This window comes from Hyla sarda, chromosome 4 (assembly GCF_029499605.1).
Source record: "Hyla sarda isolate aHylSar1 chromosome 4, aHylSar1.hap1, whole genome shotgun sequence".
Classification (NCBI taxonomy): domain Eukaryota; kingdom Metazoa; phylum Chordata; class Amphibia; order Anura; family Hylidae; genus Hyla; species Hyla sarda.
The window spans coordinates 253481877-253504368 of NC_079192.1; the positions used below are offsets into that span (position 1 = coordinate 253481877).

The 22492-nt window shown below is 37.1% G+C and overlaps 1 protein-coding gene across 1 annotated transcript in view; it reads left to right on the forward strand.

The window, feature by feature from the left end:
* The window catches only part of PDZRN4 (PDZ domain containing ring finger 4), a 155615-nt gene that overhangs the window by 113307 nt on the left and 19816 nt on the right, over window positions 1–22492 (forward strand). The window contains exons 4-6 of the mRNA XM_056573943.1: window positions 14658–14756; window positions 18069–18131; window positions 21557–21658. Of these exons, the coding sequence (XP_056429918.1) occupies window positions 14658–14756; window positions 18069–18131; window positions 21557–21658 (264 nt within the window). The remainder of the gene's footprint in view (window positions 1–14657; window positions 14757–18068; window positions 18132–21556; window positions 21659–22492) is intronic.

Genomic DNA, 22492 nt, shown 5'->3' on the forward strand with positions numbered 1-22492 from the left:
CAAATGCAGGGAACATTGCGAGAGAAAACCACGGCAAAGTTTAGAGTCCCCATCAAACTTGTCCGCCAATGATAAATGGAGGCTGGATGCGGCCACTCGCTACGGAGGAGGTGCAGGAGCTGGCGGAGGAGATGGTTGCTGAAGCTGTGGTAGAAGCTGCTGTAGCATCACAGTCAGTTGAGACAGCTGGTGGCCTTGTTGCGCTATCTGTTGCCACTGCTGGGCGACCACCGTGGCAAGGTCAGCGACAACTGGCAGCGGGACCTCAGCGAGATCCATGGCCGGATCTACTGTCAGGATTCGGCAGGCTGGAGGTGGATCCTCTGTGTCAGAGAGGGATTGGCGTGGACCGTGTCGGTGGACCGGTTCTAAGTTGCTACTGGTTTTCACTAGAACCCGCCGCAAAGCGGGATGGACTTGCAGCGGCGGTAGCAACAAGGTCGTATCCACCGGCAACGGCTCAACCTCTCTGACTGCTGAGATAGGCGCGGTACAAGGGATTAGACAAGAGCAGGGTCGGACGTAGCAGAAGGTCAGGGCAGGCAGCAAGAATCGTAGTCAGGGGCAATGGCAAGAGGTCTGGAACACAGGCTAGGAACACACAAGGAACGCTTTCACTGGCACAATGGCAACAAGATCCGGCAAGGAAGTGCAGGGGAAGTGAGGTATTATAGGGAACTGCACAGGTGAAGACACTAATTAAAACCCATGCGCCCTTTAAATCGCAAAGACCCGGCGCGCGCGCCCTAGGGAGCGGGGCCGCGCGCGCCGGACAGCACAGATGGGGAACGAGTCTGGTAAGCGGGTCGGGATGCGCACCGTGAGTGGGCGCGTCCCGCATCGCGAATCGCATCCCGGCTGGGGACATTATCGCAGCGCACCCGGTCAGCGGGTCTGACCGGGGCGCTGCGAACAGGAGAACGCCGTGAGCACTCCGGGGAGGAACGGGGACCCGGAGCGCTCGGCGTAACAGCCCTGGTGTGTACTGGTGCATCAGCCAACTCCAGGCTGTGTCCTTGAGTCAATATATGGGTTACTGTAGCCGCTGTGGTGGGGTCTGGGTCTGTGAATTTCAATTTTTTGGGATAGCGGGTGCTACCTATGAGAAATATTGGTCATAAATTTCTAATTGTGTTGTTTTTTGGTGGGGATTGTGAATCCCTGGTGTGTACTCTTGCCAACTCCAGGCTGTGTAATTCAGGCAATATATGGTTTACGGATGCCACAGGGGTGGGGCATGGTTCTGGAAATTTCAAATTTTTGGATAGCAGGTGCTACCAATGAGAAATCTTGGACAAAAATTTCTCATTGTGTTCTTTTTGGAGGGGGGATTGTGAAGCCCTGGTGTGTACTGGTGCATCAGCCAACTCCAGGCTGTGTCCTTCAGGCAATATATGGGTTACTGAGGCTGCAGAGGTGGGGCCTGGGTCTGTGAATTTCAAAATTTTGGATAGCGGGTGCTACCTATGAGAAATCTTTGTGAAAATGTCTCAATGTCTTGTTTTTTGGGAGGGGATTGTGAAGCCCTGGTGTGTACTGGTGCATCAGCCAACTCCAGGCTGTGTCCTTCAGGCAATATATGGGTTACTGATGCCGCAGAGGTGAGGCCTGGGTCTGGGAATTTCAAATTTTTGGATAGCGGGTGCTACCTATGAGAAATCTTTGACAAACATTTCTCATATTGTGTTGTTTTTTGGGGGGATTGTGAAGCCCTGGTGTGTAGTGTACTAGTGCATCAGCCAACTCCACGCTGTGCCATTCTGCCACTAAATGGTATCCTCTTGCTGCCAACATGTCCACGCTGTGTCATTCAGCCACTATATGGTGTCCTCAGCTGCCAACACTTCCACGCTGTGCCATTCAGCCACTATATGGTCTCCTCATGCTGCCAACACCTCCACGCTATTTCATTCAGTCACTATATGGTCTCCTGACACTGATGCCACCACCAGGCTCTGTCATTGTGCTGCTGTGCGGCAGTGATTCTAAGAGTGATGCCGGTAATCTGCATGCTATTCTGAATAGCAATATTATTTCACTACCCCAGCACACTCCATATGTGTTTTAGGACACAGCAAAGTGTTCTATACCCCTATAGAGGCTGTATGTAGGCTAGAAATAGCTTTATTTAATATCGATTCGCCGCGAACAAATTCGGATCGAAACAAACTTTTTCAGAAAATTCGGCGAATCAGCCGAATCAAATTTTTGAAAAGTTCGCTCATCTCTATTAATGACCATGTGTGTTTGCCAAGTCCATAGCCATTGATGTTAAAATCTGTGAAAGTTTATCTCTGATTATAAAACATGTCTTAAATCTGTCACAATTTCAGTGAAAGTTGAAATGTGACTTAAACCTGTGTAATTTTTGCTAAAAAAAAAAAATGTGTGCATCCTCAAAATCACAGCCCTGATGCAGCGTATTTCTTGAAAGTACCAAAAGTCACAAGATCAATGTTTTTCTCCACAGGTAACAATAACATATATAAACTGGGACCATAACTGATGTGCAACCTTTAGTTATGCCTCAAAGAGAATGTATCACCCAGATACCGAAACATGTTCTTTTTCTCTAATCTGTTTCTATTTTCCGACTGTAATTTATTTTAGCACATTATTATGGGGGCAGCCATCTTGCCTGGGCTATTTTTAACAGCATTAAGTGATATGCTTTACAGCAGAACCCATAGACAGCACCCATAGACAGATTAGGAAGTTTTAGCTTAGTGATCAAACTGAAAATCCAAGATATCAGGATTACTTTATAATATAGATAGTTAAATGCAAAATTGCAAAAACAAGTCTCCAAAAATGTAAAAAAAAAAAAAAAATTTACATAAAAACTTGATTTAAACAATATGTCATTTTGTGATGACACACCCCATTTAACTACTTTAATGTAAATCTATTAACATTTCTACCACAAAATATACAGATATTTTAGTAAATTTTCACAGGCTCATAAATAAAGTATTATTCCATCTCCAGTAAAGATCTTTAACCATGTCTCTAAAGTTGCTCAAACCAGGCCAACTTATGGAAAATAAGCATAAAATGGTGAAAAGGGTGAACATCTAAAGGGAAACACAATAGTACTTGAGGCCATTATGTATGCTATTTGTTACTACGAGTAAATTGTTCCTTGAGTAGAAAACACAGGGATAGGTACTCTATAAACAACATATATTGTCTTACTGCATGGATAATAGCAAAGAATATATTAGGTATGTTTCAATATCACCAGGATTTATGACAGGCAAGTATAATTAATACAATAGATGACTTTGACAGTAGCGCTGCATAAAATCCTCAGTGTATTTGTTGGCAAAAAAAAAAAAGTAGCACTTTCCCCCTTCAGAGTAAGTAAACCATCTGATATTTCAATATTGGATAAGATTGGAAAATAATACTTGTTCCAGTCCTCTGGCCAGAGCATTATCTTCATCGAGCACATGGAATTGATAAACACGAATGTCTTTTTACTGCACCGCCACCCATATCTATTTAGTTGCACCTCACATCAATTCTGATTTGTCCTCTCTCTCTTCTTTTCAAAAAGTCATGCCATTCTCAGCCTGTCATCGCTGATAAGTGAGAAGACATGAGGGAATCCAATTTCATTTGTGATTGCAAAGCTTTCGACAGATTGAACGTGTTTACCGTCTCGCAACCCTGTTTGAGCCTTGTTTATTTCTGTTGCTCTTAACACCTAAACTCTATATTTGTTTACTTGGATGGTTACAACATTAATTCCCTGGTTGGACTTGATGGACTTATGTCTTTTTTCAACCATACTAACTATGTAACTAACTATGTAACTATGTAACTACTAGTCTGGGTGCCTAGGCTACTCTTGGAAGGCACAAAATATTTAAAATAAGTATTTTTTTCACATTTGTTTAGATGATGTAAACTAATTAGTAATGTTAAACAGTATGTAAGTATCTCATGGAGTAAATATCAGCTAGACATTGAGACAACATATAGTTTCCATATTTGCTTTGTTTCCGTTAGGCAGTTTCAGGGAACCATAATGTGTAAACTAAGTTTGGTCTGTAGAAGAATGGATGGTTAGGGTATTGCAGCTGGGAGATGAATGCTAAAATGTAACTACCATTTTTTTTCTGAAACTGTTTAATATTTCTACTTGTTGTCTTTTTTCAAAATAAAATTAAATTGAAAGGTTGGGATAGGAATAACAGTTTTGAACTGAAATTTCTCACATAGATTCATACTTTTTGTACTTTAAGGTAAAATATATATTATGTTGAGGAAATAGCAACAAGAAAAAATACATAGGTAGGAAACACGTAGGTCCTAGCAGTATAATCAAACAGTGTGCTAAGAAGATTATTTACGGAATACACTCCAAAATAACAGAAACTAGGTAAAGATGCTATTTTGTGATATCACCTACTTTCTTTAGCAACACTCATAGTCTTTGGCATCTTTAACCCCTTAAGGAATCGTTTTTTCCTCCTTGCCTTCTTAAAATCATAACTCTTTTATATTTTCATCCACAGACTAGTATGAGGGCTTGTTTTTTGCATGACAAGTTGTCGTTTGTAATGACATCACTCATTTTACCATAAAATGTATGGTGCAACCCAAAAAAAAAAAATACTATTTGTGTGGAAAACTGCAATTTTGCAAATTTTGGAAGGTTTTGTTTTCATGCTATACAATTTATGGTACAATAGACCTGTTTTCTTTATTCTGTGGGTCAATATGATTAAATACCCATGATTACATACTTTTCTATTAGTATACTGCATTAAAAAAATCGCAAACTTTTTAACCAAATTAGTGCGTTTAAAATCCCTCTATTTTGCTGACCCATAACTTTTTCATTTTTCCGTATAAGCGGCGGTATTTTTTGCGCTGTGATCTGTTATTTTTTATACCACATTTGCATATATAAAACTTTTAGTATATATATATATTTTTCAATTTTATTTGGAATAAAATGTTATAAAAAAAGAAGCAGCAATATTGGATTTTTTTTTTACGTTCACGCCGTTCACCGTACAGGATAATTAACATTATATTTTAATAGTTTGAATTTTACGCACGCGGTGATACCAAATATGTTTATTACAATTGTTTTACACTTTTTGAGGGTAAAATGGGGAAAAACTGACAATTCACATTTTTATTGGGGGAGGGGATTTTTCAAATTTTTTTTACCGAAATTTTTTACTTTTTAAACTTTTTTTTTACACTTTAATAGTCCCCATAGGGGACTATTTATAGCAATCATTTGATTGCTAATATAGGCGAGGGAACCTCCACCTGCCGTTCTGGATGATCGGATCGCCGCAGCAGGCGATCCGATCATCCTATCAAAGTGCCGCAATGCCGCAGATGCCATGATCTGTATTGATCATGGCATCTGAGGGGTTAATGGCGGACATCCACGCAATCACGGATATTGGCCCTTACCAGCAGCTCCCTCATGACCCAAGCATTGCTCCGATGCTCGCTGTCATGTATAGGACATGAATGTACGTCCTGTTGCGTTAAGTACCACCGCACCAAGACGTATATTTACATACTGCGTCATTCAAGGATTACTCTGGTAGAAAACATTTTTTTTTTTTTTTCAAATCAACTGGTGCCAGAAAGTTAGACAGATTTGTAAATTACTTCTATTTTAAAAATATTAATGCTTCCAGTACTTATCAGCTGCTGTAGACTACAGAGGAAGTTGTATGTTTTTTTTGTCTGACCACAGTGCTCTCTGCTGACACCTCTGTTCATGCCAGGAACTGTCCAGAACAGGAAAGGTTTGCTATGAGGATTTGTCCTTGTCTGGACGGTTCCTGACACAGGTGTCAACAGAGAACACTGTGGTCAGACAGAAAAAAAATAACTATACAACTTCCTCTGGAGCAGACAGCAGCTGACACGTACTGGAAAGATTTTTAAATAGAAGTAATTTAAAAATCTAGAAAAATAGAGTACTCAGTCCTCAGCTATACCACTCAAAAGAAAGTGTATGGTGGATGGATGGCTCAGATGGAAAGAAAGGTACTTCCAGACCAAATAGTTATATAATATATTTAATATAAGGTAATAAAATACTAAAAAGTCACAGCCGTAGGGCCCTACGGCTGTGAATGAGAGTACAATTAATACAAATATAGTTCTAAACCAAATAAACCCTGGAGAGAAGATATGATGTTCACATTCAGTGAACCATATAGATATATGATGCACCGTGCAAAAGATATAGCAGCGAATAAACAACAATAAAAGTGTTGAATAATGTATCCCTGTAAAGATAAAATGTAACGACAGTGTGATACAACAACAATATGTATCAACAATAAAGCAACAATAATAGTCCTGTAAAAAAAAATGTGTGACAATGGTAAACTGACAATGTATTAACAGTATGGTGTATGATGTACCAGCTTGAGATGGAATATCTGGAAATTGTCCTATACATTGTCCTGTAAATTAAGAAAATAAAAAAGAAACCAATCTTGTGTTTCAAAGTCAATCCTGCAAGGATTGTTCAATACTGATCGTTTGGAAATGTTCTATACGGAAAATTAAATCACATACCCCGCATAGAGATTAGGTGTCCGGCTGATGTGACCTGCTGTACCAAGGATAAACGACACAGGCACCGAAGTGCCACTCCGCGCTGGTCCCAATGTCTGGGATGTCCTGCTCTAGCTAATAATGGCGGCAGCATCGGCAAGTGCAGCCACCGCCGCGAGCTCCCGGCGTGTGACGTAGCAGGTGGATGGTCACGTGTCAAGCAGGCAGCTGGTCTGATGGAAACAAGCCGACTCCGTGGTCTATGCAGGAATGGTAAAATCTCTGTAGCTTGGTTGTTCTCCGCAGAAATGGATATCGCTAATCCGGCAGCTGCTGACTTAATTGTTCTCTACAGAGCCAGGTATCGCTGGTCTGGCAGCTGCTAGTATAGCCAATAGTGTGGCAGCTACTAGTATGATCAGTGTTGGGTCCAATAGTCCAGTATATGCAACTGATCAGCAGATCTAATAGTCCCAATGATCCGGTTAATCTAATAATCCAGTATAGCCGATAGATCAGATAGTCCGATATCACAAGCAGTACAATATGAAAACAGGGATGATCCTGCAATGGGCCAACAAAGATTCTCTCTCCGGGCTTGAAAAGAATTTAAAAGGGCACTGGACCGGTGTTTGGTCCAAGCAAAATTAATAAAAAATCGTATGGACACCAAACGCGTTTCGGGGTGCAACCGGAGCATAAACCGCTCCAACCCCTTCCTCAGTGGCAGAAATGTAGTAAATGAATGAATGGCCTGTTTGTTTTATATGGTCTGGAAGTGTCACAGCTGGGATTAGAATCGTGTTTGTTATAAAATGTGGAATGGATTTGGATAATATATAAACTCTGGAAAAGTAGAACAATGCATGATGTTGGGAGAAAAAAGAGATGGTGGATCTCATAGGATTATAGTTTAAATAGAAACAAAATGGAGTAAATAATAAACATACACATATGATAATAATGAAAATGAAAAGTAAATAAAAAATGTATTTAAAAAAAATTATAAATAATAAATAAAATGAAAAATAAATAAATAAAGATGAAAAATAAAATAGAATAAAATAAAATAAAAAATGAAAAATAAAAATAAAATAAAAATAAAGATAAAAAAATGAAAATAAAAATAAGAAAAAATAAATAAATAAAATAAATAATATAAATTAAAAATAAATAAAAATACAAATAAAAAAAATAAATAAATAAAAATAAAATAAAAATAGAAATGAATAAAAATTAAAAATAAAACAAGGATATAAAAATTAAAATAAAAATAAAAATTTAAATAAAATAAGATGAGATGGGTAATAAAAATAACATAAATAGAAACTACCTAAAGGAACCCAAAAAGTTCTAGATTGGAATTGAGGCCTCTAGGTTCCATACTATCGAATTCAAAGATTTTTGGGCTTTCAGCCTTAGACATGCAAACTAAAAAGTAACCAAGTTTCATGTTAGAATCTTTAGCCGTTTGGACGTGATGCTGGAACATACACAAACACACACATTGAGTTTTATAGCTGAGTACCCGGCGCTGCCAGGTTTTTCCTACCTTATCCTTGTGGGGGAGGAAAAGCAGCATAGGAGGAAGCTTTTCTCCTCTTATCCCGTCCTTAAATCCTGACCCCATATCCCCTCCTCATATCCTGATCCCCGTCTCTATATCCTGTCCCCATATATCGTCCCCATATCTCGACCTCATAACCCGTACTAATATCCCGACATCATATCCCATCCCAATATCCCGTCCCCATATCCCGTCCTCATTTCCCAGCCTCATATTCCGAACTTATATCCCACCCTCATATCCTGTCCTCCTATCCCGTTCTTGTATCCTGACCTCATATCCTATCCTCATATACCATCCCCATATCTAATCCTCATTTCTAATCCTCATATCCCGTCCTCAGGTGGGGCTGAGTTGTGATGGAGATATTGTAAGCTGAAAATAAAAGGGGTGTGGCTTAAAGGGTGGGTGTGTCTTGGCAAGATGGGGCATGGAATGCGGGGAGGGTGTGCTTTGCCAGCTGGACTATGGAAGTTCTGCTGGAACATACATTTCCCATAGATTTGCATTGGACTTTAAAAAAAAAACAGACCCTCTCAATAAGAGTAGGTTAAGGTTAAATTAACTATCCTATATTTTTTGTGGACATATAAGTAACATGTGACCAAATATTATTGCAATATCTTCAGCCATTTGGAAGATATGCAGTAACATATATTTCTTATAGGCTTTTCTGCGAGTTTAAACAAAAACCCTGACTCTCGCTAATGGGGATGAGTAAGGGTTAAATGACCTATCCTATGTATGTTGTTGATATATAAGTAATATGTGTACCACGTTTCATGTTAATATCTTTAGCCATTAGGAAGTGATGCTGGAACATACACACACATACACACATACATAAACACATTGGGGGAGATACTCAAAGAAAAAAGTATTGACCACATTTTCAAAGAGCTTTGTGCCGCGGTTTACACAGTTCGCGTCAGTTTTGTAAAAGTGGGCGGGTCGCCGTATAATGTCTGTTTTACATGATATTTTCAAAGAGCTGAGAGTCCAGTTTACAGCAAAAATTTCACACCAGCTTTTCGATAGTGTAGAAATCACAGAGATGGTTGTAGTTTTATTGTTTTAGTTTTTTTGTTTTCCTTAGTTTTCTGGGAAAAGGTGTTATTTAAGTAATTATTTAAAAAAAAGAAATTATTATTATTGAAAAATGTTATTTAAAAAAAAAAAAAAAATATATATATATATATATATATATACCAGTGACCCCCCGACTTATGATGGCCCCGACATATGATCATTTCAACATATGATGGCCTCTCAGAGCCCATCGTATGTTGAAGGCAGCTTCGACATATGATGCTGCTGTGTGTCGGGGCCATCGTACAAACAGCTATCTGACAGCGCTGACAACTTCAGCAACTGACAGATAGTTGTTTAATGTGCCCCTGTGCCCCGTTCTGCCTCCTGCTTCTCACATGCTGTCCTGCTAACTCATACAGGCTTCCACTGTGAGCTCCGTGTAAGCCCCCCCCCCCCCCCCCCCCAGTGCAGACATAGCCAATAACCTGCAGCATCTTGCTGCAGGCATCCAATGAGCTGCTGGCTGCCCTCCCCTTCCTTTCCTATAGAGCTGTACTCGGCAGGATCGTAATGGAGGGCATTCTGTCCCCCCTGAAGGTATTTAAAGAACTGTACAGTACTGTATGTGATGTCACACATCACATACAATACATATACACACAATACACCCCATACATCAATGTTTCCCTATCAGTGTGCCTCCAGCTGTTGCAGAACTATAGCTCCCAGCATGCCCAGACAGTCAATGGCTGTACATGCATGCTGGGAGTTGTAGTTGTGCAACAGCTGGAGGCACCCTGGTTTGTTAAACACTCCCCATACACTCCACATACAATGGTAATCCCAGAACCAATTAGCAGTTTCCCATAGAGATATGTATTCAACATACAATGGTTACAAGGCCTCAGAACCAATTACCATTTTTACATAGACATATGTACTCAACATATGATGGTTTCAACATATGATGGTTCTTCTGGAACCAATTAATATCATATGTTGAGGGACTACTGTATATATATATATATATATATATGTATATATATATATATATATATATGTGTGTGTGTGTGTGTGTATTATTATTTTTTCTTGTTCACTATACCAGCACTCACATTTAAGCTCAGGGCACTAGTAACCATCAAATATTTTGTGAGATGTTTCTGCCAGAATTTTCTGGGATGTAAAATTTGGCGCAAAAATCGGCAATTTGTTAGCAAAAATTGACGATTTTGGCACCAAACACGGCAATTTTGGTGCAAAAAAATCCAATATGGCTGCAACAAAAACTTTTTGGGCATGAAAAAAACAAAAGTGAAAATTAATTTTCACATATTTTCATATTTTCAAGGCAGCACAGAAGACCTTTGAAAATGTGAGGAGAAAAAAAAGGTGTGAATAATATCACTGGGACAGAAATTACAGTAGTTTTTTCAAAGGGGTGAGAGTCCAGTTTACATAAAAAATTTCACATCAGCTTTGTGATAGTGCAGAAATCACAGAAAAGGTTGTATTTTTATTGGTTTTGTTTTTATTTCCTTTGTTTGTTTTTTTGGGGGGAAGGTGTTATTTAAGTAATTATTTAATAAAGAAACAATTATTGTTGAAAAATGTTATAAAAAAAATAAAAAATAAAATTCTTTTTTTTTTTTTTTTTCGTGGTCACTGCACCTGCACTCACATTTAAGCTCAGAAATGTTTTACTTATACAGTTATAACCTGTCTGGGCACTAGTAATCATGTAATATTTCATGAGATGTTTCAACCAGAATTTTCTGGGATGTAAAGTTTGGCATGAAAATCAGCAATTTTGGCACCAAAAAAATCCAATACGGTTGCAACAAAAAAATATTGGCGCGATAAACAAAAACAAAAGTGGCGCGAAAATGAATTTTCACATATTTTCAAAGCAGCATAAAAGACCTTTGAAAATGTGAGGAGAAAAAAAAAGGTGTGAATAATATCACTGGAACAGAAATTACAGCAGTTTTTGAGAATCTCCCCATTCAGTTATATATATATATATATATATATATATATATATATATATATATATATATATATATGTAGAGATAGATAGATAGATAGACAGATAGATATTTGGTTTGTGTCCATAAACACATATTTACTCATGTACTTATTATGTGAAGTTACAAGTCTCCTTGCAACACTTACAGTTATATTGTAATTTATATGATTTTCATTTTTCTAGGGCAGAACATCAGCGATAGTGATTTAGTTCTAATGTTTCAAATCCTGACTGGAAAAAATAATTTTAGTGATTTCTCTCTGCTCCTGTAGATGGTCTTATGATGACTATATTTCACAACTATTGTTAAAAGATAACTCCTTGAAAGAGCAATTTATGACTGAAGTTGTACTTGTGCGTGTAGACAATCTACTGGTGTTATATGTTTGTTTTTCCTTGTTTTTTCCCCCCTTAAAGTGTCACAGTGATATAGACTGACATATTATGTTCACATACTAAGAGAATATAAAAATAAAATGCAAACAATGCGTTTAGTGTTACACAAAAAAACAGACACTAAGTTCTAGAAAGGGTAAGTTCAAGAGGGGTTTAAAAAACATATTAGATAATGTACGTATTGTAGTGATGGTCCTGTCTTCTCACTGGATAGTCATTCCAACCCTTTCAAAAATCTTTGATACATCCATTACCATTTTTTTTTATTAGTAACATGGTAGAAAGTTATGGACAACTTTTTTGAATGTCTGGAATCTGGCCAAAAGAATAAGGGGCATATACGGATGTTTACATAATTTTTGTAAAGCTTGGGAGAATTTAAACAAAAAGAGTCAAAATGAAAGGGGATATGAGTAACTCCCCTCTTTGGCAGATTATTCACTTGGTAAATGTCATTTGTAAAAATTTTATTTTTTAATACATTTGGGTGAAGAAGAGCTTAACCTCTTAAGGACGCAGGGCGTACCTGTAAGCCCTGCGCCCGGTCCCAATATATAACATGGGGTCACGCCGTGACCCCATGTCATACTGGGTCAGTCCTGGCGGCTAATGAAAGCCGGGAACCTGGGCTAATAGCGTGCTGCGCGCTATTAACCCTTTAGATGCGGTGTTCAAAGTTAATCGCCGCGTCTTAAATAAAAGTGAAAGCTTCCCGGCAGCTCAGCCAGGCTGATTGGGACTAGAGATGAATGAACTTACAGTAATTCGATTTGTCACGAACTTCTCAGCTTGGCGTTTACTGACTTTAGCCTGCATAGATAAGTTCAGCTTTCAGGTGCTCTGGTGGGCTGGAAAAGGTGGATACATTCCTAGGAGAGAGTCTCCAGCCCACCGGAGCACCTGAAAGCTGAACTCATTTATGCAGGCTAAAGTCAGCAAACGCCGAGCCGAGAAGTTCATGATGAATTGAATCACTCTAAGTCACTCATCTCTAATCGAGACCATCGCGGTGAAATCGCAATGTCCCAATCAGCTAGAATGTGAGCGGAGGTCCTCTTTCCTGCCTCCCGATAACACTGATCTGTGTAGCAGATCATTGTATGCAGTGTAATAGCCACTAGGCCACTAGGCTTATGGGGGGGGGGGCTATAACACTGCAAAAAAAGTGTGAAGTTAATAAAGATCATTTAACCTCTTCCCTAATAAAAATAAGAATCACCCCCCTTTTCCCATTTAAAAAAAAACTGTGTAAATAAAAATAAACATATGTGGTATCGTTGTGTGCAGAAATGTCCGAACTATAAAAATGTGTCTTTAATTAAAATGCACGGTCAACGGCGTACGCGCAAAAAAATTCCAAAGTCCAAAATAGCATATTTTTGGTCACTTTTAATATCATAAAAAATTAATAAAAAGCGATCAAAAAGTCCGATCAAAAATGGTACCGATAAAAACTTCAAATCGCGGAGCAAAACATTAGCCCTAATACTGGTCCGTATGCAGAAAAATAAAAAAGTTATAGGTGTCTGAAGAAGCCAACTTTAAACATATAAATTTTACATATAAATTTTCCTTCATGTAGTTATGATTTTTTTTTTAGAAGTAATACAAAATCAAACCTATATAAGTAGGGTATCATTTTAATGGTATATGGACCTACAGTATAAAGATAAGATGTCATTTTTATCACAAAAAAATTCACTGCAAAGTAGAATTGGTGGCGCAAAAATAAGCCATAATATGGAATTTTAGGTGCAAAATTTAAAGCATTATGATTTTTAGAAGGTGATGAGGAAAAAATGAAAATGCAAAAACAGAAAAACCCTGTGTCCTTAAGGGGTTAAAGGGGTTATCCACTATAAGGTAATTTTAGCTCCTACCTTCCAGACAGTAATGGACATGCGTAGGAATGATCTGCACTTCTCTTTGGGTTAAATGGCTGTGTTGGGAGATTACCATAAAGCTGTGGCTTTCTTTTTGTTAACCTCAGTATTTCCTATAGAAGTTTTCTTTTTTACTATAAATCCCAGAATTCAACTTCCCTACCTCCCACATCAGCCACCCCACCCATTGAAGAACAAACAAGCTAGATTCAATGAAAAAAGGTCAGTGATTTCTAATCAGGGTGCCTCCAGCTGTTGTTAATTCACTGTGGTCTCTCCACCCTTTGAAGCAGACAGGCCCCCTGTCATCACCTGACTAGTGATGATAAGTCTCGGCCACGCTGCATCCTGGGAAATACCTGAGACAGGAGTCATTTCGTATGCTGTTAAAAATGAACATCCAGAGCAAAGATAACATAAGAATACAAGACCAGCTATTGGAGACAGGTACAGACACTACACTAACTTTACAGCCCCTGTAGCATACGGTAATTAAAATTTAAAAAAAAATCCTGGAATACCCCTTTACCAAAGTTAAACATTTTTTTTTAAGGATGACAAATTATATTATATCCATTAAAGATATTGATGTACAATATGTAGTCAGGGAATAGTAAAAGTTTAAGTATAACGCTTCTAAATAAACAAAGGACTTGAATAAGTTAACCATTAAAAAAACACTTTATTTTAGATTTTCTTCATTTCTAAGTTATAAATATATAAAATAGGCTTATATGGGGCCTCATTTTTGCAGGTGAAGGCCCTATGTGAATATAAAAATAATCTATGGCTATTCTTGTAGTCCTTTACAGCTGATGTATTTGACACTACATGGAGAAAATTAAGAGTTTTCTCGGAACTTGTTGACATTTCCTTGAAGAGTGTACAGTAATCAATGATTTCAAGAGTTTCTCCATTTAGTTTTATCCATCGTGAATTCTAGTTCAACCTGCAACAAAAAGTAATTGCATGTCAGATACCAGTATTTCGGCAAGTGTTGGTTATATACAGGTGCAGTCATTTCTGACCATGGGGGATATCCATTTCATTTTTACACAGTATATAACTATCTCAAATCTTTTTGAAGTGTATTAAATCCAAAGTGAAATTTTTATTTTTGGATTATTTAAGGCCATTTATGAAATGTTGAAAAATTTTCCTGAATATATTATCATATACATTTTATTTTTGTTCCTTACAGGAAATTGAACTGTGCCGCTTAAATAATCAAGATAGACTGGGCCTTACAGTCTGCTACAGGACAGATGATGAAGAGGATACTGGAATATATGTTAGTGAGGTAAACATCAAGAGATTGCATTACAAGAAAGGAAAGTTGAAATTCAGGGTCAAATGAATAAAAACATTAGTAGGTCATCTCCTGTCTATGTGAACAAGCTGAATACAGATGTGGACTATTTAGGTTCACATTGTGCATTTAGCAGGTATTGCAGGTGTTTATGAAAAAAACCTAAGTATTATGAAGGCATATATATATATATATATATATATATATATATATATATACATGGAAGTTTTTTTCTCATGTTAGGCACATGACACATTGCCAGAATCATGTGAGAGTCTTATATATTTTGATAAGTAAGCTAACTTGCGGCAGACAGATCCACAAGTAGCCTGAATGGAGAGGTGGCTGCATGCACATTCATAGCTCTATCCATCCAAGTCTGTGAAAGTTATGAAAAGAGCAAAGCAAATTTATGCTAGAATGTAAATATGAGAAGAGCACTGTACATGGAAGAATCACAACCAATGTAGTTTTCAAGATGTCAAAAGTTTATTAAAGAAATAAGACAACACGTTTCAGAGCCTGATCAGTCCCTTCATCAGGTCCTTATATCTGCTAGAAAGGATATAGCCTAGTAATGTATTTGGTGACCTCTTTATTTATTTTGTGCCTTGAGGAGGCTGTCTTATTTAGTAGAATGACACCACTGTTCTTAAACAACATTCTTATCTTAGAGTTGTTATACTGTAGATATACCATAAATGTCTAAAATAGGAAAACCTCTGTAGTTCTGGTTCAGTCTAATTGTCTTAAAGGTGTAAAAAAAAATGTGTAATACTTTTCCAGTCAAAACCATGGAACAATAAATGGTTGCTGCAATATTGGAATAAACACCATGTTATTTACAATAACCAGGAACACAAACAATAACACATTGTTTGCAAATGTGTGTGGACTACATTATAAATATAAATGTACATAATAGACTGCACAATAGATAACCATTCTATTTGAGGGAATCTCATTCAATTAAATAATTCATCATGTGATTGTACATTATCCTGATTTAACATTATTCTGATAAATTACCTCCAACAAGCGTATGTACCGCATTTTTTCTGAACCATAAAATCATTATTTCATTTTAATCTGCCCGGGGTATTTCCAAAGGGCAAGCTTCTGCAGGGTTTTACTATCTTATATGATTACATTGTCTTTTGCCATTAAATAGCAGACTCTGGCTTATTTTTTTGGTGACAGGCTATTATTAAAAAAAGAGCCTAGTGAACATTTTACCGTATATGAAATGTAACCTAAAACCAAATGCTACACTTGAGGTGTTTTGTTTGAAAAATAGCTTGTGGGATGAAAGGGCCAAATAAATGACTTAGGATAACCATCAACTGAAGGTGATAGATAGTGTTCCCACTCTGGACACTGGATCATTATTCATTACAGAAATATTAAACATCTGGACAGCTCAAGAGGCCTGCGGAACTGTCAGGATCTACCGCCACATATCATCACTAACAATTGCAGCATAGTTAATGATGCTTATTTGAAGGGATACCAAAGCAGATTTGCACCTGTTTGGCTTGTTTTAGAAAAAACAATGTAAAGTACTTCCATAATTCATGTATTTTATTTTTAACTTTATACTGTAAAGCAGAATCCCCGGCAGCACATGCACACACAGCAGTATAATAATAAGAACAACAATAATACTTGTAATAACAATATTTCACATTTTGTTTTCTTAGTGTACTTATGAATACATTTCAGGATATGTTAGAAACCAGCAATGCAATTTAAATGCTGAAGACATTTTTATTTATTTATTTATTTTACTATACCACAAAGTTTTTTCATAGTTTTTTCATTGTAATGGCTGCTACAGAAGTAGCCAAATTTATTTAACCCCTTAAGGATGCAGGGTTTTTCCGTTTTTGCTTTTTCATTTTTTCCTCATCACGTTCAAAACAATCATAACACTTTCACTTATCTTTATTCTGTAGGTCCATATGGTTAAAATGATACCCTACTTATATAGGTTTGATTTTGTCGTACTTCTAAAAAAAATCATAACTACACGGAAAATGTATATGTTTAAAATTGTCATCTTCTGACCCCTATAACTTTTTTAGTTTTCTGCGTACGAGATCATATCAAAAGTGACCAAAAATACGCTATTTCGGACTTTGGAGTTTATTTGCGCGTACGCCATTGACCGTATGGTTTAATTAATTGTATATTTTTATAATTCGGACATTTCCGCATGCGGCGATACCACATATGTTTATTTTTATTTGAAAGTTGTTTTTTTTTTATGGGAAAAGGGCGGTGATTCTTACTTTTATTAGGGAAGGTGTTAAATGATCTTTATTAACTTTTTTTAACACTTTTTTTTTGCAGTGTTATAGTCCCCCCTGGTGGCTATTTCACTGCACATACCGATCTCATACACAGATCACTCATGCATTAATATGGCAAAGATCAGTGTAATCGACGGTCGATTGCTCAAGCCTGGATTTCAGGCTTGGAGCAATCAATCGCTGAGAGGACGCGACAGAGGCAGGTGAGGGGACCTCCGCTCACATTCTAGCTGATCGGGACATCGCAAATTCACCATGATGGTTCCGATCAGCATGACTGAGCTGCCGGGAAGCTTTTACCTTCATTTTAGATGCGGCGATCAACTTTGAACGCTGCATCTAAAGGGTTAATAGTGTGCAGCACAATGATCGGTGCCGCACCCTATTAGACCAGGTTCCCGTCTCTCATTAGCCGCCGGGACCGACCCGGTATGTCGTGGGTTCAGGATGCGGGGTCCTTAAGAGGTTAAATGCTAAAAATGGATAGAGGAGTTAGAGATAGAAAGATAGATAATAAACAAGCAGGAAGACAGATAGATAGAAAATAAACAGATAAATAGATAGAATAAAGAGAGAGTAGCACAGGTACAGGATGAATAGAAGAGAAGTGCCAGCAGTAAGAGCCTAGGTCAACAGCTCACACGATATCCACAAAAGCTTTTGTAGATAGATAGATAGAAAGATATTAAATAGATAGATAATAAACAGATAGATAGAGAGATATTAGATAGATAGATAATAAATAGATAGACAGACAGACAGACAGATAGATAGATAGATAGATAAATAGATAAATAGACAGATAGATAGTAAGATAGGTGATTTATAGATAGAGATAGATAAACATGTTTTTGGTGAGTAACGGTAATGTATAATAACTGGATTCTGGTTACAAAATGAAATCTTGATGGAATAGTAGGTATAAAAATGAGATATTAATTGTAACTTAAACAAGTAACTAGGTTTTTCTCTAATATTCTGTTTTTTAAAGGTTGATCCAGATAGTATTGCAGCCAGGGATGGGCGCATTCGGGAAGGAGACAGGATCTTGCAGGTCAGTACTTCTTTATATGTTTCTCTATATTTTTCCCAGTAAATTTTTAATAGATTTTTAACACTCTCAATGACATCTTCTAGCATCAAGTACTCTTATTTAATTGTATTTATTTATTAATACGTTAATTATATTAGTTTGTAGCCTCTGGCGTCCTTATTACTATGGTGTTTCTATTTGTTTCCGAGGTGTAAGCGGAAGCTTCTAGACCTCAATGCAAAATCTAAAAATGTTTAACATAGCCCCTCCTCCGCCTTTCACATATCATTCATGTCTTCTATGATAGCAAGCCTTTGAGCACCCATTCTGTGTGTAATGACTACCACTGCACCCCCTAAACTCACAAGTTTATGTCTTCTGCTTATGACAGAGGAGTCTAGGAAAATCTCAAATCTTTTAAGTTCTCCAGCATAAGAAGACATTCTTTTATAAGCATTACATGAAACAATTCCCTAAATTATTTTCTTTATTAAAAGTATCTAGACAGTCACAAATGATCATCATTGAAATACAAATGATACTCAGTCACTCATGCTGTTATCATCTAGAAGAATCGGTGATCTTTAGAGGGCAATGGGGTTATGAGATACCTGTCTGTTCTTAAATTATGCACATTACATTTTAGTGTGAAGATATATTTATCCATCTTCCTGTGTGGCCTGGAAAGTGAAAATCTATTCTGCAGAGGAAGGATAGCATCTCCTGAAACATGTATGCTTACAGACAAGGCTGTGATGGGGTGATAGGAGCAGGGGTACTATCATTACTCATTTCGGCAGGAGCTAACTGCGCAAAGATCAAATATCGCATTCATTTACCGTATGTCCTAAAAAAAAAAGCTTGATTTTTCTTATAGCTTTTTCTGTCTTCTTTGTTTTTCTACCAAGAGAACTTACACATGTTTTCCCCTTAGCAGTTTACTTACATGGGCTAAAATAAATGCCCATTCTAACAAAATATTCTACATTGAAAGATTAATTTGTTATTCAGTTTAAAGGGGTTATCCAGAAAAAAAAACTTTTTTTTATAAATCAACTGGCTCCAGAAAGTTGAACAGATTTGTAAACTACTTTTATTAGAAAATCTTAATCTTTTCAGTACTTATGAGCTGCTGAAGTTGAGTTGTTCTTTTCTGTCTAAGTGCTCTCTGAGGAAACCTGTCTTGGAAACTGAGTAGAAGCAAATCCCAATAGCAAACCTCTTCTATTCTGTGCAGTTCCTGAGACAAGCAGAGATGTCAGCAGAGAGCACTGTTGCCAGACAGAAAACAACAACTACACTTCAGCAGCTGTTAATTATTGGATTGATTAAGATTTTTTTAATAGAAGTAATTTACAAATCTGTTTAACTTTCTGCCAGTTGATCCACTGTTTTGGTGATGCATTGTCTTCGATCTTATTCTGGTCCTGCAGCTGTAGGGGCAGGGGGTATTTTCAAGTAAAAAAAAAAAAGGGTGAAAAAAGAGCAAAAAATTGCACAATTATTAACAATTAGATAACAAACCTAATTATGGGACTTTCTGCTCTTCTCCATCACATTCACTGAAAGGGTAAGGTTTAGTTTGGATAGTGTATGGTTTCACCTGAAAGGGCATGGTTGACCCCGTGCACCAAATTTAACACAGTGTATGCTTGCCAGTATGCATAAACTATTTTTGAAATCTTTATGAGCTCAGCTCATAGAGATTTGAGGAAGGTGCATGGGCAGCTTCTTATGCACAGGGATTTATGTAGAGGCTTGGTGAGGGATGTAAATTTAGATCTACATTCATCCTGATATATCCGGCCCCTCCCCCCCATGCCCCCATGCCCCCATGTCCTTGATGTAGCCCCACAGAAAGAAGTCGCAGGTGATAGTGGAAACATTGGTATATTATTGACCACAGACCCCGTTCTTGCAGACTCTAACAAGCAAAAAAAAATTCTTGCTTTGATGTTGCCATCTTATGTTACTCTATGTAAGAACATTTTAAATATGGCTCTTGAAAATGAAAGCTGTTGCTATGGGCAACTAAGCCAGTCACTGATTTTCAGTCACTGGCAATTTATTACTGATGTCCCTTTAACTACAGGCCTTCACTTTACAATATACTTGGTAGACTGTATCCAAAGGGGTCATAAATATCAATATGTTACAAATGGAAGCAGACAGCTCCATATACTGAGTAGTGGCTATGCCAGGATACTGCAGTTCAGCTCCCATTCATTTTAATGGGAGATGAGCTGCATTCCAGTGTTTCCAGTTCCATTCAGTGACATGCATATCAGCTGACTGATATTCAAATTGTTCTGGGAAGCTGTATAAATGCATGAAAAGTCCTGAAAAGCAATGTTTTTAACTAAACTACAATAAAAATAAATGGTGTTTAAATCTGCAGAAAAGCAGAATACCGCATTGACAGCAGTGTATCTAAAATGAATGGTCCTCACATGAAATTAGCTGTAATTGGGAAAAACTATGCATGTACGAAATAGTTTTTCTCAAAGAGATTTTTTTTTTCCAACTAAACTCCAGGGTCTTGAATTATAATAATTGGACATCTTTCTTTGTTAAATAGATCTCTGATATTTCAGCATGCGCTGCATGTTTGATTCACGGGCCTTTTCGTCATGAATTATGATGCTGATGTTCTACTAAAATAAATGCCGCAAGCTTTGGAGAAGTTATAGAGATGTAAATTTCTTCTCTCTTGCCCATTCATAAAATAAAAATACAGTTATTAAAATAATTAAGTACTTTAATTAGCGAGAATTGTCTTTTTACGTGTTAATAAATGTTACCTGAGGTAAAGCTCGTGTTGTAGCAACTAATTATGTTTGTTTACTTTCGGCACCTATTCATACGTCCTCAAGAGACAAAAAAGTGAGATTTGGGAAATAAATGACTTATTTATATGTTGTGTTTTCTTCTGTATAGAAAATGTTCTACAGGATCTTAGGATGATAAAGCTGAATGGCAATCAACACTGGCTGTTAAGCATTGCCTCGTGAGAGATAATAGTGTAGCTCTCTAATTGGTTCTGTACAAGTCTACAGTATGACTGATTTTAGCTGTTGTGCTGCCATTCTTCCTTCTACCGGCACTATTATCTCAGAGTGACACTTCCATTACTCTGAGAGGAGAAAGATGGACGTCACCTGTCAGAGGCTGGTTAATTGTGTTGCTAGATGTATGTTACTGGGGTGCAGCTCGGACATTTATGAACATAACTGCTTCCTCTGATATTCACCATTCTTCACCGATCAATACCGTTCTTATAGTAAGCGCATAATTGAGTGAAGGCATTTACTACCAAGAGCTGACAATGAGCCTAGTGCATTTTTTTCCTGTCCATATTCTTGCCACAAAGAAAGGGATATTTGATTTGACTTTATGCTGCTTGGTAAAAATGGAAATTAATTTGCAGGTTTCATTAATTTTCCTAGATTAATGGCCAAGACATCCAGAACAGAGAGGAGGCAGTGGCGTTGCTTTCCAATGATGAATGCAGGAAAATTGTTCTTCTAGTTGCAAGACCAGATTTACCGGTTAGTAAAGATATAGTAAGGCAACAATGATGTTCTCTGAGTGATTTCTAACTGTGTGGTGGCCATTTTTTGTCTGATCGCTGTTCACATGATATTGGGGTTTAATTAGGATATCCATTCTGCAAGAAAAATGACAGTATTACCCTTAAGGATAGCAACATATTGAGTCAATGTTCATCAGAAAGCAAAATATATATTCTATAGTAAAATGGAAAAGTCGGTTAACAAATATCGAAAGGTAAAAATTAACATAAGGCTTTAGTTTGGAGATGCCTAGCACTTGTCACTCTAATATAACTCAATTGTACTAAATGACTAAAGATTACAGAAAAGCTTAAATACAATATGTCAAAATATTTTTAAGTTTTAAACACTCAAATACGTATCTATCATCTATGGTTTTGATGGGTTGTCTGGGGAACATCATATATATATATATATATATATATATATATATATATATATATATATATTTATCATTGTATATATATATATATATATATATATATATATACCAGCAGTAAATCCAACAGCACTCACGGGTTCAAGTAAAAAACACAACGGTGTTTATTTAAACCATGTTCAAATGCAACGTTTCAGTGATATCCACCACCTTTTTCAAGCAGTGGATATCACTGAAACGTTGCATTTGAACATGGTTTAAATAAACACCGTTGTGTTTTTTACTTGAACCCGTGAGTGCTGTTGGATTTACTGCTGGAATTTATGGATGTGGTCTGCGACTGGGACCACGTTTTCTTCCTATTGCACCCGGATTACTATCTCAAGATTTACAGTGGTTGTGCTGTCCTCCGCCATTTGGAAATATATATA